This window comes from Betta splendens, chromosome 12, assembly GCF_900634795.4.
Source record: "Betta splendens chromosome 12, fBetSpl5.4, whole genome shotgun sequence".
Lineage (NCBI taxonomy): Eukaryota > Metazoa > Chordata > Actinopteri > Anabantiformes > Osphronemidae > Betta > Betta splendens.
This window is the reverse complement of record NC_040892.2, coordinates 11,011,333-11,026,522: the sequence shown is the minus strand read 5'-3', so window position 1 is coordinate 11,026,522 and position 15,190 is coordinate 11,011,333. Positions and strand designations below refer to the sequence as shown.

Here is a 15,190-nt window from a genome sequence, read left to right as displayed (position 1 = left end):
ATTCAAGTTATTGTCTATTAGTGTCAGTCTCTCTTTGAGTTTCTTTGAGTCCTTGATGTTTTGTTGGAGCTGATCCACATTCATAGAGGGAGATGAAGATTCTTAAGACCTGCCCTGTTTAAGGAGTTTTATGATGTTGTTCTTGCTGCTTCCATCTCTGTCCATCTCTCTTTTGTTTTCTGAAGTTGAATCATTGACCAGTCTGAAGACATGCAGCCAGTTAGACACATCTGTGTCTCCCATCTTAATGGAGTGGATACCATTAACATAAATGTATAGTGTAATGTATAGAACTATGTTTATGAACAAGGTGTGAACACGCCAGTGGCACAGCACCTGGTTGTTTGGGTCGGCTGCCACGAGAGGAAACATTGATACTAATACAGGTGACACACTGTCACTGGTTTCACCAGAACACCAGAAATTCATGAACACTTCTGTTCTTTTCTTTACCCTTCATAGTACACCAGCCATTTTTTAAATTGTATTTTGTAAAAGTGAAAACTAATAAAGGGAAATTAAAAATAAGTGTCAATTATTTCTAAACCAAAGAATTAGATGAGTTTCCTCTTTTGCAAATAGTGCAGTTGTGTGTTGAGTGTAACTGCTGGTTTAAGAAACTGCATGGAAACCAATGCCATTTTTGAAAGTACTACAGTAAAATGTAGTGTCACAAAATAAAAACTTAAAATAAGTTTTCCTTCCCTAATGAGTTGTAATTTCTAACAGAACATGGCAATGTCTAAAGACCACGCTATGAATATCAGCCAACTAGGGCAGGACCACTGTTTGATTATTCTCTTCTGACAATCCTGGGTGTCAAACAGATCAATGGCTGTCAAAGCCTATAGTAATTGAACCAGTCAGTACACACAGACTCTCCCTAAGAAAGCGAGACTTTTATTTTGAAACGGAGTCCGCATAAGAACCAAGTAACACGACACCGTCTGTATAACCTAAAGCCTGATTTGTTTCTGGATGTTTTTACGGCTTCCACGAATTTGTGTAGAAGAGGAAACCACCCACCGGATATGACCACTTCTCCGGTTCTTGGCCTGTGGCTGTGGGTGGAGTAAAGCGGGGCAGCGCCCAGACACGCTGAGCAGATGCACATAGTGTTGCATCGTCACACTGACAGAGTAGAACCTCGACGCCAGCACCATGGACAACTTCCAGACGGTCCTGCGTTTCTTCATGAACCAGAAAACCACGATTGGCTACAGCTTCATGGCTCTTCTGACCATAGGAGGGGAACGGATCTTCTCCATAATTTCTTTTCAGTGCCCTTGTAACCCAGACCAGAACTTCGCCTATGGAATGACCTTCCTACTGGGCCCAGCTGCAGTGCTACTGATCTTTGGTCTGATCCTCAACAACAAGTTGTGGAGGCTCTACACTGGCTGCTGCCTCAACCCCATGAAGCTCTGCCCCCGTGGGAACTGCTTTGGCTGCACCAGGGTGTCCGTCAGCATCCTGACAGAGGCCTGTGTGGCCCCTGTGATGTGGCTGTCTGTGGCTCTGCTTAATGGCACCTTCTATGAGTGTGCCGTCAGCGGCCTTGATGATAAACTGGTGTTGGATCTGTTTTGTAAAAACACGACCTGGATATGTGAGCAGGAGCTGGCGCGGGTCCCCTGTGGCCGGACCAAGCTGCCTGACAATGAGCGCATGGATCTGCTGCTGATGTTCAGAGCCCAGTCGCAGGTAAGACTCCAAAGTCTCAGCTGGTGTAATAAATGTACATGGGAGCAGAGTTGGGTTTTGTATGAAGGTTAATACTGTAGCAGAAGGACCGCTACAGGCCGCATGCTGCTCATGTCCTCCTGACCCATCATGCCCATTCCCACTTAGTTCCACTATGTGCGAGTCACTCAGCTCGATTAGGTCCTGTGATTCTGTTTGTGTGTAATGTTTAGTATGCTGGATGTTTAAGCTTTGGGCAGGAGGCAGAGTTCATATTAACCAACCAGGAAGGAAACAACCATCCGTGAGGCACCAATGGTCAGACATATTCAGCTCAGATGGTCCTCACTTGTCTGCAGGTCCTGGGCTGGTGTATCATCATCACGTCCGTGTTTGTGGGCCTCCTGGCAACATGCTACAAAAGCTGCCGCTCCAAAGTCAGCTACCTGCAGCTCACCTTCTGGAGGCACTACATGGACAAGGAGATGGAGCGCTTCGACGCCTTGGCTGTGGATTACGCCACCAAACTGGCCGAGAGGAACCTACAGAGTTTCTTTGAGAACAAAGATCCTGCTCCGTTTCCTTTCCCAAATCACAAAGCCTGGGAGGAAATCTCCACACTCTACAGCTTCTCCAGGAGTGAACAGTATTACAGCACCCTGCAGCGGTACGTGGAGAGGACAGATCGGGACTTCACACCTGAAAGCAGACTCTTCATAGATGACCATGAAGAAGAAACCGGATAGAGGATGCATTTTCTGTTCCTAACTTCAAACGAAACCTCAATATCCAGAATTGCTATTTAGGTGCCAGTTCGGTCCGTGTACGTTCTAACAGTTTGATTTCCCCACCAGAGTAAAAGCTGGGAAAACGAGAAAACGAGTCGTTTTATCGTTTTCTGTTTTTTCCTCAATACGAGAAAACGGGAAACGGCTTTAAATCCAATTCCGCGTCTCGCGTTCGTTTTTAACGGTGCTGTGATTAAATTCCGTTTTTCGCTTATATCAAGAGAAACGAGAAAACAGATGTGTTTAGTATTTCATTTTATGGACAAATTAACCAGAAGACGGTTTGATTTCAGTCGACATCGTCTGGATTTAATTTGCGCTTGAGCACCGCCTTCCCGTCGTCTTGTACTGTGTTTCAAAATAAGAGTCTCGCTTTCTTAGGCCGCGCGTCTGGCGTCTAACGTGCGTATCGCCAGAACAAACCTTACAGCGTGTGTGTCTGTGTGGTGGGGGGTCTCTCGTTACAATACAATACAATACAAAGTTACTGGACTTACTGGGAGCTGTGGTCCTGACTACTGACAGCCAACCCAAACAACCATGTGCTGTGTTACCAGCGTGTACAGACACATTAACAGCTCCTCCTGTGGCAGACCTTGTTCATACACATAGTTCTACACATTATGCTATCCATTTATGTTAATATATGCACAGCTGTATCCATCTGATTAAGCTGGAAGACAGACACAGAACAGGTGTAAACAGACTGTCACCAGGTCAGACCACAGGGGTCAATAGAAGAAGTACGGCCTCCTTGTGTGTAACCTGCACCTGATAAGACTCCTGCAGCCGGCTGCACACATAAAGTTGAGAGAAGAAAAAGGTAAATACTAATTTGTGTACACAATGAGATTGATTTCACTCAATCTGCTTGGCTCTTAACTGTTGAGAATTGGTTTAGTTATGTTTTTCTTGTCAAAGCAGTTACATTTTTGTTCAAGTAGTGAAGAATCAAATTGAGAACTTGCTTGACGTCTTTCAAAGCTTGAAGGATTTAGTGAAACACATTTAGAACCTATCAGATTCTTCTCAGGTCGTGAGGGAAGCAAAGTCTGTGAAGATATAATTAGTTTTTTTGCTGTTATTTTCCCATCAAAACTGATGCTTTGTGGTGCATATAAATTTACAACAAAAACAATTACTAACAAAAATTATTATTACCCACGTTTAAGCATATTGACCTCAGTGAGATCAGTCATACTGTATTAAACCATCAAAAGAATGCACCAGTTCCACCACACAGGTTAGTGCAGTATTTATCTATTTCTTTTCTTAGTTTCACTTAGGCTTCATCGACAGCTCCATGTGTGCACCAGGCTGTTGGGTGCAAAGTGTGCACTGAGCTGTGGCAGAATGGGTCAACGCTGTGCCTGAAATGCATGGAGGAGCCTGTGTACACAGGTTTTGGGTTTGTGATTGTGAAAAAATTGTCACTTTTATTATTGTGTGATTGCTCCTTTTTATGCAATTTGTAAGTTATTTTTATTTTTATTGTCATACGTACCATCATGTGTTTTTCTTTTAATAAATGTTTTTTGTATTCAGGAAAAAACTAAAAGGCTGTTCTTTGGAACTGTGTATTTCATGGCTAACAATGCTGGACAGCTAACACACTCACACACTCACAGGACTCGTACCACCATCAGCCTCTCTCCCAGTGCTCTACCCCACTAAGGTGTTGTTTTACTTCGAGCATGTCTCTACCAGACCACAGCAGTCGCAGGACAACATTCCTATGAATGATGTCATGGTTTTGTTCATTTACAGTATGTGCAGTATGTAGTTGCCACATCTTGACCGACTTGTGGCAGTAATATTCGTATAGGCCAATGGACCTCAACCAAATGACTTTAATTAATTACTCTGGGGATTGTAGAACACAATAGAATAACATTTGGCGCATCCACAGAGAGTCAGAAATTATTCTGTACTCTGACAAACATACGTCTGGGCCACACTTCTTCTATTGACCCCTGTGGTCTGAGCCAGTGACAGTCTACTGTACATTTCCACCTGTTCACCCACCTGGACATCTGTGTCTCCCATCTTAATGGAATGGATACCATGAAGATAAATGTATAGTATAATGTGTAGAACTATGTGCATGAACAAGGACTGCCAGTTTTAGAACTGAAGGAGCTGTTAATGTGTCTAAAAACGCTGGTAAAACAGCACATGGTTGTTTGGGTCATTTTCCCAGCTTTTACTCTCTTTACTCTGGTGGGGAAATCAAACTGTACGTACACAGACCTGAGTTGAAAATGGAGAAGGAATCACTGATGATTTATCAGTAAACACAACGGAAATGCGCAATAACATACACAACCCCTAAGGACAATCACCGGTTCAGACTCAGGTTTGTACCACAGTCATTCAGTAGAACAGACATTTTAACAGAAATACCGGTACAACATTATTATTCACAATAGATATCACAGTAAGTCCTAGTAGAAATGAAGTCAAAAGTATAATTAAGCAGGTGGAGGGAAGATGGAAGAAACAATGGGAGGATGGAAGGGACTATGATGGATTGCTTTATTCAGAAGACAGTAGAAGATGAGACGCACAGGAGACCGCTGTTTATTCGCTTCGCTTGCGCCGTTTCTTGGCTTTGGTGACGCTGGAGCGAACGGCTCCGTTCCAGCTGGTGGCGGTGATGCGCCGCACTGTGGTCCGCCAACCGCCAGAAAACCGTAGAAGAAGAAGAGGCGGCGACAGTAGTGGGCGAGTGCCTGAAGCCGCTAGCTTGCACCCTAGTTTTACATTTGAACCTTTAGTTTTAGCGTCACACAAATGGCACCGTTAGACCTCGATAAGTACGTTGAAATAGCAAAGCATTGCAAGTACCTCCCGGAAAACGACCTAAAGGTGAGTTGAAGCTGCTAACATTGTTCGTGATAGTGGAAGCTAAGGTTCCGTGTGTGAACGGCGTCATAAAACTGTTGTTCCGTTTACGATTATGCTACTAGTGCTACTAGTGCTGTGGTTATTCGTGGGAGCTCTTGGTGAAAACCCGAGTCAAAAGGGAAACGCTAGCGGTGATGCTAATCCAGATGCTAACCGTGTTTGGCTGAGTGCGCTCAAACGAGGCGCCGTGGCCAAGATCGCAGGCGAGCGAACGCCGCGTCGCCGTTTGCGCTGTCGTTCAGTCTCCCCGGAACAACAGCAGGAAGGAAAAGTGCAGTGTATTAGTTACCGGAGCTTAATCGTTAGTAAACGGCATAAAGGCCACAGCGGCTGCCCTTGGAGGGGATGGCTAATAAAGTTGAATCTGGCATTGGCTCTAATACGGGATGAACATCATCCACAGCCAGAGATGCAGGTGGAGACTTTTATGTGGCTCAGTTTCTTATTCAACCCATCCTTTGAAGTAGTTTAATACGAAATACCCGTGTTTTCAAGGTTGAAGCCTCCGATTGTCTGTCCTGTCATGAACTGAAATCACTAACCAGCTGTTTTCCCACAGCTGGGCTGTAAAAGGATGACTGACCACTAACCATTACCACGCTTTGCTGTTTCAGCGATTATGTGATTATGTTTGTGACCTGCTGCTGGAAGAATCAAATGTTCAGCCAGTCTCTACTCCAGTTACTGTCTGTGGAGATATTCATGGTCAGGTAGGCCGAACTCACCAGCCTGGACCTTCTTTTTGGTTTGCATCCAGTCGTATTGATGGATAGATATAAACAATATTTCAGTGTATTCATGTAGCACAATTTTGCATAGTGTACCTTCCAATCAGTCCAGGTTTTGAAAATGGCAAGCCACTGTCAGCTCACTTAAAGCTCACATTGTTGCATTCTTAACTTTAGTCACAAGAAAATAAACTGAGTCTCTAATATTCCTGTCTAGTTTTATGATCTCTGCGAGCTCTTTAGAACTGGAGGCCAAGTTCCAGACACAAATTACATTTTCATGGTAAGTGGTTCAGTAACTGATCTTATACCATTGAGTTTTGGAAGTGTATAAATATGCTTTTCTTCTGCTGCATTTCTGATTCTGTCTTCTTTGACTTTATTCAGGGTGACTTTGTGGATAGAGGATATTATAGTTTGGAGACGTTTACACACCTTCTAGTCTTAAAGGCAAAGTGGCCAGATCGGATTACACTTCTACGAGGAAATCATGAAAGCAGACAGATAACTCAAGTGTATGGCTTTTATGGTGGGTAACACTGGCCAAAATTATCAATTCACATAATCTCAGTTTTACAAGCTTTTAAAAACATTGCCATTTGTCTTGTGGTAAATTTTAGATGAGTGCCAAACTAAATATGGGAATGCAAATGCCTGGCGGTATTGCACAAAAGTGTTTGACATGCTGACTGTGGCAGCTGTAAGTCCATTGATACTTCTTTCTATACTTTCCAGTTTCTTCATTGCATATTTATTTACTGTTAGTCTATACATTTTGGTGTCTGACGGGTCACTTCTCTCCTAGTACAGTGGTTTAGAAATTATTTTACAAGCATATACAAAATCTCCTTTTTGGCCATTTCAGTCCTTCCTTTGAATCTGCCAGGTGTGAGAAACATCCTTACTTTGCAAAGAAACACATGTTTGCAGCTGGATTCAAGCTGCTTTACGATCTTCCACTTGAATTGCAGCAGGAGCTTGACATTTGTTGTACTGCTAGTTTCTGAATAGTCCAACTGTGCCATGGCCTTTGTATCTGCAGTTATTCAGGCTCAGAACCATCGTGTGTAGGAGACGTTACAGTATTCAATGTAGTATGTGATGTCTGCATGAACGTTAATCTTCTCTCATTCATACTGTGTAAACTAAAGTACTTGATTTCTACCTCAGCTGATAGATGAGCAGGTGCTTTGTGTTCATGGTGGCCTTTCACCCGACATAAAGACTTTGGATCAGATCCGCACCATTGAACGCAACCAAGAGATTCCCCACAAGGGAGCGTTCTGTGATCTTGTGTGGTCAGACCCCGAGGACGTGGACACCTGGGCCATCAGTCCACGGGGGGCTGGCTGGCTGTTTGGCTCCAAGGTTACTAACGAGGTACTCGGATGTGCACAAAACAAAAGGGAATCTTCCGCTTTCACTTGAATATTGTGCCAGTAATGCTCATATCTCTTTTAGTTTGTTCACATTAACAACCTGAAGCTCATCTGTCGTGCACATCAGCTGGTCCACGAAGGTTACAAGTTCATGTTCGACGAGAAGCTGGTGACTGTGTGGTCGGCGCCAAACTACTGCTACCGGTGTGGAAACATCGCGTCTATCATGGTCTTCAAGGATGTCAACAGGCGGGAGCCCAAGCTGTTTCGTGCCGTCCCTGACTCTGAGCGCGTCATACCTCCCCGAACAACCACACCCTACTTCCTTTAGGGCTGCCTCACTGCTCTCTTGGCCTTTGGATCTCTGCTCTGATTTATATGCAACACCTTTTAGGAATTCAACGTCTCTTACAGATTTGCAGCATTCACTTTGGGCCAGCCTTACTTATTTTTATCATGAAGTTAAAAACTCATCTCTTCCCAACAAGAACATTATACTGTTTCGTTTCACTCTTTCATTTTAAGAAAATTGCAAAAACTTAAATTTTGATTTTGTATATTTGGTGCGTGGATAGTGCCAATATACTGTTAAAGCGATGCCTTTCTCTAGGTTTGATGGTAGATGTTTAATATCATGCTTCATTTTGTTTAAGTTTCTTTTTGCTGAAAACCGTTGATATTCACGTCACGTCAGATGTTACTGTGCTAAGTCAACAACTCAATAGCTGATCTAATTTGTAATTGTAATTTATTTATTTTACAGTATCCTACATGACGTTTGTGTTATGACAAACATCCACAGGTCTGAATAAAACATGAAACTACCATTTCCTCATTACTGTGTCTATTGCGTCACTACATTTTAAAGGGAACACGCATTGTTTGTTGTCATAGACAGTGGTTGTATGTGGGCCACCTTTGTATTCTGAATAAAATGTTAAGTCAGATGACATTTGTTATCTATTCAAGAACAGCTTTGTTCCAATTTTGATCATTGTAAGATGTAATCAAAATTATCCAACTTCATTTCTGAGCTTATAGTGATGTTATTAAGGATTGTGTGGCAAAATAACAGTTAGTCCCCTTGAAGATGAGAATATTAATGGTCTCAGTGAGGATGTTAAGTGGAATATTAAGACCTGCGCCTCATTCACTCACCTCAGCAGGGAGCCAGGTGGTTCATGGCATGGAATCATGGAGGCTGTTTGAGAGTGCAGGGATGAAGGTTAGATCTTAGTGCTGCATTCCATACAATAGATCGCAACATTCTATTACAGAGACTGGAACATAGCTTCAGAAGAAAAGAACCGCACTAAGATGGTTTTAATCTGATTGGTTCAACAGGTTCTTTTTTTAACTAGAAAAAAACTTTATTGACTCAGGTACACAGATGACAGATACTTCATGTAGGTTGTTAATGTGTTTCAGTTACTGAGTCTGACTGGTCTCAGTAACAGAGATCATGATCCCCCTCAATCAGCTTCTCTGTCTTGTAGCATATAGAAAAGAGTTTAAACTTCTGTGTACTTCCTTTCTAGAACCAAAGGGCTGCAATGTCTGTTAGAAGGTAGAGCGTTTTATACAATGTGAAAAGGCGCATTGTCACTTTCTTCCCAAGGGAAACCTCAAACCTCAAATAAAAAATATGCCTCAAAATTAAAGAAGTAGTGTGAAAATCTCTCTCACCCTTTGTTTGCTGCATCAGTGCATATTTGTTCCTACCTCTCACTGGACTTACAGCCTCTTATTAGTGCTAATTCTTTTCAGTTATTTTGACTTCATTCAAGTTATGAAGCCTGATCATAAATTAATTTTGAACTGAACATTGTCCTGGTCATGTACTTATAAGCAATTTTTCTAACCTTCTGCCAGTTTATTGGCCAGTGTCTTGAGAACTAAGAAAGCTTTCTGGAATAAATGTCACATAGTAAATACACGAGTTAACAAAACACATTTATTGTTATTTTTCTATAAAAATGAATCCACCATAAAAACTAAATATTAAAAGAAAAAGCACAAAGAGACATTCTTCAGAATATGGTTAAGCTGAAAATGACTAGGAATCATGATTTTTGTTTGAAACAACCCAATATTGTTTGTTAACTGATTAATCGATTACCAAACACTGGTCTGTAGAACAGAAATACACCATTTCATTGAAGAAGTGTAGCAGCATAAAGCAGACACTGTAGTGTGACGCTGTCAGTGTGGATGGTGGCTGGTCTATAACCTATAAGAAATCCCTTCACTAACATCGAGTCGGTGCCACCATTGGCGTTTTGAAGGCAGTTTTAATCTGTAGTGATGGTTCACCCATAAGCCAAAACATTATAACCACTACAGTTAATAACATTCATATCCTAAGTATGGCATGTCCAGTCTGAAACCAAACGCGGCCCATCTATGGACCGTAGCTTGTAACTGACAGCGCTTCAAGGATCTGTTGAGAACATCTCGGGGCCAGAAGGAGCATGAGCTGCCCATCAGGGCAGAGGTGGTCAGGTCAGTCACAGTGTTGTGGCTCAGCAGGGTCTAACGAGTGCAAAGCATCGCCTCGATGCGACGCTGCGGTCAGTCAGCGTATTGTCCACATGCTCATGTTTACAGGAATGTGTAGATGCTTGGTGGATGACTGTGCTTGTGTGTGTGTATATATACTTAATGGACTTAGTGTAACAAGGCTCTTCCATGGACGCATCATCTGAAGTGGGTTAATGAGTCTTTCTACCACGATGGAGCAGTGTTGGCGAGTCGTCTCATGCGCCTGGAAGAAGGAGAAGTGTCCTGTTATTTTAACGTTTCTGTAAAACTTGAGCTGCAACACTTGGTGCTTACTGGGATGACGCGGTCATGCTTCGTTACGCAGTGTGCAAAGATTAACAGCCCGACTGAGGTGGACATACATTACACCCATTATACCCAAGTCTCACCTTGTGTTTCTGTCTTGGTCTCGGATCTTCTTCTCCATTTCAGCATCTGTGAGAGTCTCCAGCAGGGGACACCACTGGTCGGCATCACCCGTGTTGCGGATGGCGATCTCTACCGTGGGGAGTGGGTTCTCACTGTTGGCAAATTCCAAGCATGGCAGTTTTTATTCAAGAATGACCACAAGTCAGTGTGGTTTTATTACTTTAGGTTAGGGTCAGTTCCAGACCATATTGTGTTTACATTCAAGCAATAACAGATGCTGATTACCATGAGGCTGGTGCAAGGACACAAACTCAACACTATAGCAGGCTCCTCAGAGGAGGCAGCAGGCTACTTGGTGACATACATGACATCCTCTGGGGTAAACTTGATGTTGTTGTCGTCCAGTGTTTAAATACTGACCTAGCCATCGTTATCGTTATCTGACAGTGGCTGGATCTCATCTCAGGTGGATCCAATAATGTTTAGAAGCAGAAAGGTTGGGGACCTTTTGTTCATTTCCATTATTCTTAATACCACAATTCTAAAATGAACTTAACTAAACTGAATTAACTAAGGAGACGTTAAATTCTAAACATGCAGTAACTGAATACTTTCATCTCAATTGCAGTTCTAATTTTGAACCCACTCTCGTGTACCAGGTAATCACATCCAGTGAGTGGGTGCTCACCTGAAGGCATAAGTCCTCTGGTGCCAGCTGAGTTGACCACGAATGCTGTACGCTATAGTGGTGACGAACTCTCCCCCGAGACCCAGCTCAGAGCACAGCTTCAGCGCAAAGGACTCAGGGGAGTTCTCTCTCTCCGACATGTCCCACTCAAACTGGTCCACTAGAGAAATGTTCCCCACATGGATGTTCAGCTGAGGAACACAATTTATCGTCATTTAGATGAAGGGCTTAAAGAATCATGTCATTTTGTATCTAGTGCCTTTAAATCTGGCCATTATGTCGCTTTTCCATCACAGTAACTATATCTTAGTCTCTTATTTGCGTTTGTGTAGTGCGGATGCTTGTCTGGGCAATGGCAAAGCTGTTGCTGTTGTTGTGTACTTGGAGTTCAGCCAGTTTTTATCACACAGCCATCATTTGTAGTATCACAGCATGTATCTCCACAGACCTAAATTATGTCTACAACATGAGACCCTGAAGAACAAAGAATTTAAAATGTGCATGATGTTCACCACTCAATAGAATTTACAAAAACAAACATTTCTCTCTCCTTCTACTGTACATTACTGGTTAATCTAAAACACCCTGAAGAAGAAGTGTCGTTATTTTACTTCCAGACCCACCTTGATGATAACTCTCTGGTCTGCCTGCTCGTCTAGTATGCTGTCAGTGGGGTAGGACTCAATCTGCTGACGAATGGCTGAAGCAATAGCAGGGACGAAGGCCAGAGGATTCAAATCCAGGTCATCACACAAAATTTCTGCGAACATCTCTGGGGTCATTAGTTTCTCTGTAAAAATACAGAAACAGGACATTGTAGCAGCATATTGTACGTTGTGATGCTCTGGATGCTGGTAATGTAAGTTTACCGTTCATGTTCCATGTGAATGCATCACGCAGTTTCTGTCCATCTATTTCCATGTCCAGACGGATGGGAACCAGAGCCTCAACCTGCGCTGCATTCTCATGGATTACTGCTGGGTCATGGTCATCAAAACTAAGCAGGACAAAAGGCAACACTAAATCATTATGGTCTAGAAAAAGTCAGGCATGTGTGTGTGTGCGCTGTAGGGCCTATTAGGTGAGAAATTCACCTAATAAAATTATCAACCGTGAATGTGTGTGTTCATCAATAAGCAGAGATCCCAGCAGATTCTACTAAAGGGCTGGGTAAAGCTGGGAACAGATTCTACTCTAATCACACACCTTAAGTCCAGCAGATACAACCACCATCCCCCGATCTCCTTTACCTCCCACAACCCCACTGTACAGCAACACAACCTGCCCCCCTTTGAGCATCTGACCATGTGAGACGAGAATTGATGCTCCCAATAATCAGAAAAGCCACAGGACCAGCTAGGAGCAGGCCAGCGAGAACCCTACTATGTGATTGACAGGGTACATGTGAAGACACGAGTCCCTAGGCTGCTGCCTGTAGGCTAGAATTAAAACCGAGACAATTCATCACACTTTCAGATGATGGGTTTTAGAAACCCAACGCTTGCTCAGGCCTCACCACAGGGGGAATGTCCTTTTCTTGTCACGGCCCATTCGGTTGCGGTTGATGGTCGTGGAACAAGGCACGGCGTCTAGATGGTGGGAGCTGTTGGGCAGAGTGGGGACCCACTGACTGCTCCTCTTCGCTTTCTGCTCCCTTTAGAAAATACATTGTCGAAAAAATATTTAACAAAAGAGAACAGATGTACAAATGGGGAAATTACTATTTAGAACCCTTTACTTGGAGTACTTTCAAATAAATGACCTGAGGTAAGCTGGGGGCTCTGTGCTGATGGACACTGCCTTGTATTTCTCATCGTTCCCCTCAAAGATCTCTTCACATTCTGATGCCTTCAGCAGAGTGACACTAGTGGCTGTCAACATTGGGCATAAAAGTCAGATAAATGTCAATTCTTGTCAGATTGGAAGCCATAAATGCAATTAAATACATTCAGCATTATCCATAGACAATACAGATTGCATGGTGTTCATTTTCTGGTCCAGAATTATACAATACAACTCTAAACACAGAGGGTCAGAACAGCAGCATTCACCTAAATTTAGTTATAGCAAAATAAATTTGTGACATGATAAACAGATGTGCTGTATCATTTAGTAGTTAGAAATGTAATAATGTAATAGGTTGAGGTGTGGATTCTCTCTCTCTCTCTCTCTCTCTCTCTCACACACACACACACACACACACACACACACACACACACACACACACACACACACACACTTTATGACAAGCTTAGAAAGGACTTGCCATGTGATGATGCTACAATTTTCTTCCTCTCTTCTACTGAAGCCAGCCTCCTCCATAGAGATGGATATCTTTTATACAAAGAGCCCCTGAACATACGCAGGTAGTTCCCAACCTAAAGCAGAGAATGGAGCAAAATAGGTTAGATATCCATTATCTTTATCTTTTCATTGTTTGGCAAAATGTCAAACGGAAGCAATTAATACAGGTCAATATTGCTCATTCTCGTTGTTGCTCCAAACTCAACACAGAAGACAGACCTTGCACACTATGTGAACGCTTCATGTGAAGACAGATAAAGGCAAAACTGTAAGTGTTAACAGCCAAATCGGAAACGTTTAAACGGTTTCTGTTAAATTTGGACGAACCACTGACTCAATCAGCAGCGTTGAGCCATTATAAGTTTTCTTAATACATTTAGTGCATGTATTGACAAACGTCAAAGACACAAGTTTTAATGTATTCAGATGAGTCAGCTTTTGACTTGTTGAATCTAAATCAAGTGTCGTCGTTTTGAACCGAGAACAGCTCGGTTCGCTTTGGGAACGCGTCAATAAGAGTCTAGCGGTTTTCGCCCACAGCATCGCATTACTTCGCCGCAGGCTGCAGTAAAGAGCCGAGCGCTGCTTCATACGAGCACAACGCGAAACACTCCCAGATCTGTGCTCAGATAAAGTCTCCGTGTTTTACGGCGTCTCGCAACCAGAGCTCAGGCACATTTAGCGTGCTAGCATTAAGCAGCTACAACCAGATATAAGTGCATTGTAAATAAACCACTGGGAGCAGGGAACAGCTTATTACATACCTCCGACCCAACCATGTAAAAATCTCCATCTTGTTCTAACTGAAACTTCACTGGCTTCTGGCCAAACGTCTTGCTTAGCGCCAACTGCATCATTCCAGCACCGCTAACAAGCTAAGCAACTAATCACGTTAAATAGCAAGTAGCCCCGCTTCTTCTGGTGTGTTCAAGGCTTATGATGAAAATAGGAAATTACCAAGCCCTCTTTTAACATATGATGCCTTACAAGGTATTGCATTCAAAGCACAAACACTCGGAGTATTTCCGTCTACATAAACACTAGATTAACTATAGTTTGCATATTTCAACCGCTGTTCATGCCTCGCTTTATGCGGTAAATTAAATACAATGACTGTGGTTATATTTACTGTAGAGTTTGTCGTAACTAGAATGCATCGTCGTTCTTACTCTTTGTTCTTTTCAAGGTAGAGCAGTGGTTTCCAGAGCCCGTTTGCGCCCCCGCTGGTCATCGTGAGATCAGCTTTAAGTGATCCCTGGAAAGCAGATGTGGGATCAGTCTGATATTGTGCATCATCTAAAAACAGGCTTTAAATAGGATTTGGATAAATGACCTTGAACGTTTGACCTCCATGAACTAATTTATAATGCATGAATTTATAATACAAACAAATATGAAACTGGCTGTTTGGAAGCTTTATAAAGCTTTGTTTAAAAAAAAACCATCCTTTGTCATTACGTTTTATGCTTACATTCCATCTCACATTGAATTTTTGTACATATGCTAAGAAAAATCTCTTAGCATACTCTTAAAATACATAGAATACTACATAGAAAACCCTCAATCAACAAACAATCCCTAGATGAACCACAGGTTTACAGGTTTCAGATTTCTGCCTGTAAGTCGGGATGAGGTGAAGTAGACAGTGGTCAGAGAGGCCCAGTGCTGCACAGACAGAGTGGTTGTTTAGCAGTGGTCCAGTGTGTTCATGCACACACAGGCACCTGCTGATGTGTGGAGTTTGTGGCTGAGATTCATTCTGTTGAAAGGCACACATGATGAGGAGCAAGCAGTCTGGAGTTT

General features: G+C 42.7%; 3 protein-coding genes across 4 annotated transcripts; 2 read left to right on the top strand and 1 right to left on the bottom strand.

Annotated features, from left to right (window-relative positions):
- Positions 1-1,065: 1,065 nt before the first annotated feature.
- LOC114866733 (calcium homeostasis modulator protein 5-like) lies at positions 1,066-2,430 on the top strand. The gene is made up of 2 exons (XM_029168837.3): positions 1,066-1,704; positions 2,043-2,430. The coding sequence occupies exons 1-2, from the start codon at positions 1,162-1,164 to the stop codon at positions 2,427-2,429; spliced, it is 930 nt and encodes a 309-aa protein (XP_029024670.1). The 5' UTR covers positions 1,066-1,161; the 3' UTR covers position 2,430.
- Positions 2,431-3,796: 1,366 nt separating this feature from the next.
- Positions 3,797-8,320, top strand: LOC114866985 (serine/threonine-protein phosphatase 6 catalytic subunit-like). Of its 2 annotated transcripts, none has more exons than XM_055513358.1 (7): positions 3,797-4,827; positions 5,993-6,088; positions 6,324-6,389; positions 6,494-6,635; positions 6,727-6,806; positions 7,277-7,486; positions 7,568-8,320. In XM_055513358.1, exons 3-7 carry the CDS (start codon positions 6,387-6,389, stop codon positions 7,814-7,816), a joined length of 684 nt encoding a protein of 227 aa, XP_055369333.1. In that variant the 5' UTR covers positions 3,797-4,827; positions 5,993-6,088; positions 6,324-6,386; the 3' UTR covers positions 7,817-8,320. The 2 variants fall into 2 exon arrangements, with proteins under 2 accessions (XP_055369333.1, XP_029025113.1); XM_029169280.3 differs by lacking the exon at positions 3,797-4,827 and adding an exon at positions 5,017-5,339.
- A 1,097-nt stretch (positions 8,321-9,417) lies between these two features.
- Positions 9,418-14,418, bottom strand: LOC114866972 (SWI/SNF-related matrix-associated actin-dependent regulator of chromatin subfamily B member 1-like). The gene is made up of 9 exons (XM_029169263.3): positions 14,152-14,418; positions 13,350-13,461; positions 12,846-12,954; positions 12,600-12,737; positions 11,953-12,080; positions 11,707-11,873; positions 11,084-11,274; positions 10,416-10,547; positions 9,418-10,249 (listed from the first exon to the last, which is right to left on the bottom strand). The coding sequence occupies exons 1-9, from the start codon at positions 14,242-14,244 to the stop codon at positions 10,210-10,212; spliced, it is 1,110 nt and encodes a 369-aa protein (XP_029025096.1). The 5' UTR covers positions 14,245-14,418; the 3' UTR covers positions 9,418-10,209.
- Positions 14,419-15,190: the final 772 nt, after the last annotated feature.

What these genes read in the sequence shown, in the direction of transcription:
- LOC114866733 (XM_029168837.3), top strand. Translation starts at nt 1,162, where the DNA reads ATGGACAACTTCCAGACGGTCCTGCGTTTCTTCATGAACCAGAAAACC. An exon ending in TGTTCAGAGCCCAGTCGCAG is followed by an intron (nt 1,705 to 2,042) that starts GTAAGACTCCAA and finishes ACTTGTCTGCAG; the next exon opens with GTCCTGGGCTGGTGTATCAT.
- LOC114866985 (XM_029169280.3), top strand. Translation starts at nt 5,265, where the DNA reads ATGGCACCGTTAGACCTCGATAAGTACGTTGAAATAGCAAAGCATTGC. An exon ending in TCCCGGAAAACGACCTAAAG is followed by an intron (nt 5,340 to 5,992) that starts GTGAGTTGAAGC and finishes TTGCTGTTTCAG; the next exon opens with CGATTATGTGATTATGTTTG. An exon ending in ACATGCTGACTGTGGCAGCT is followed by an intron (nt 6,807 to 7,276) that starts GTAAGTCCATTG and finishes TTTCTACCTCAG; the next exon opens with CTGATAGATGAGCAGGTGCT.
- LOC114866972 (XM_029169263.3), bottom strand. Translation starts at nt 14,244, where the DNA reads ATGATGCAGTTGGCGCTAAGCAAGACGTTTGGCCAGAAGCCAGTGAAG. An exon ending in GAGCCCCCAGCTTACCTCAG is followed by an intron (nt 12,738 to 12,845) that starts GTCATTTATTTG and finishes TATTTTCTAAAG; the next exon opens with GGAGCAGAAAGCGAAGAGGA. An exon ending in ATTCACATGGAACATGAACG is followed by an intron (nt 11,874 to 11,952) that starts GTAAACTTACAT and finishes GTATTTTTACAG; the next exon opens with AGAAACTAATGACCCCAGAG.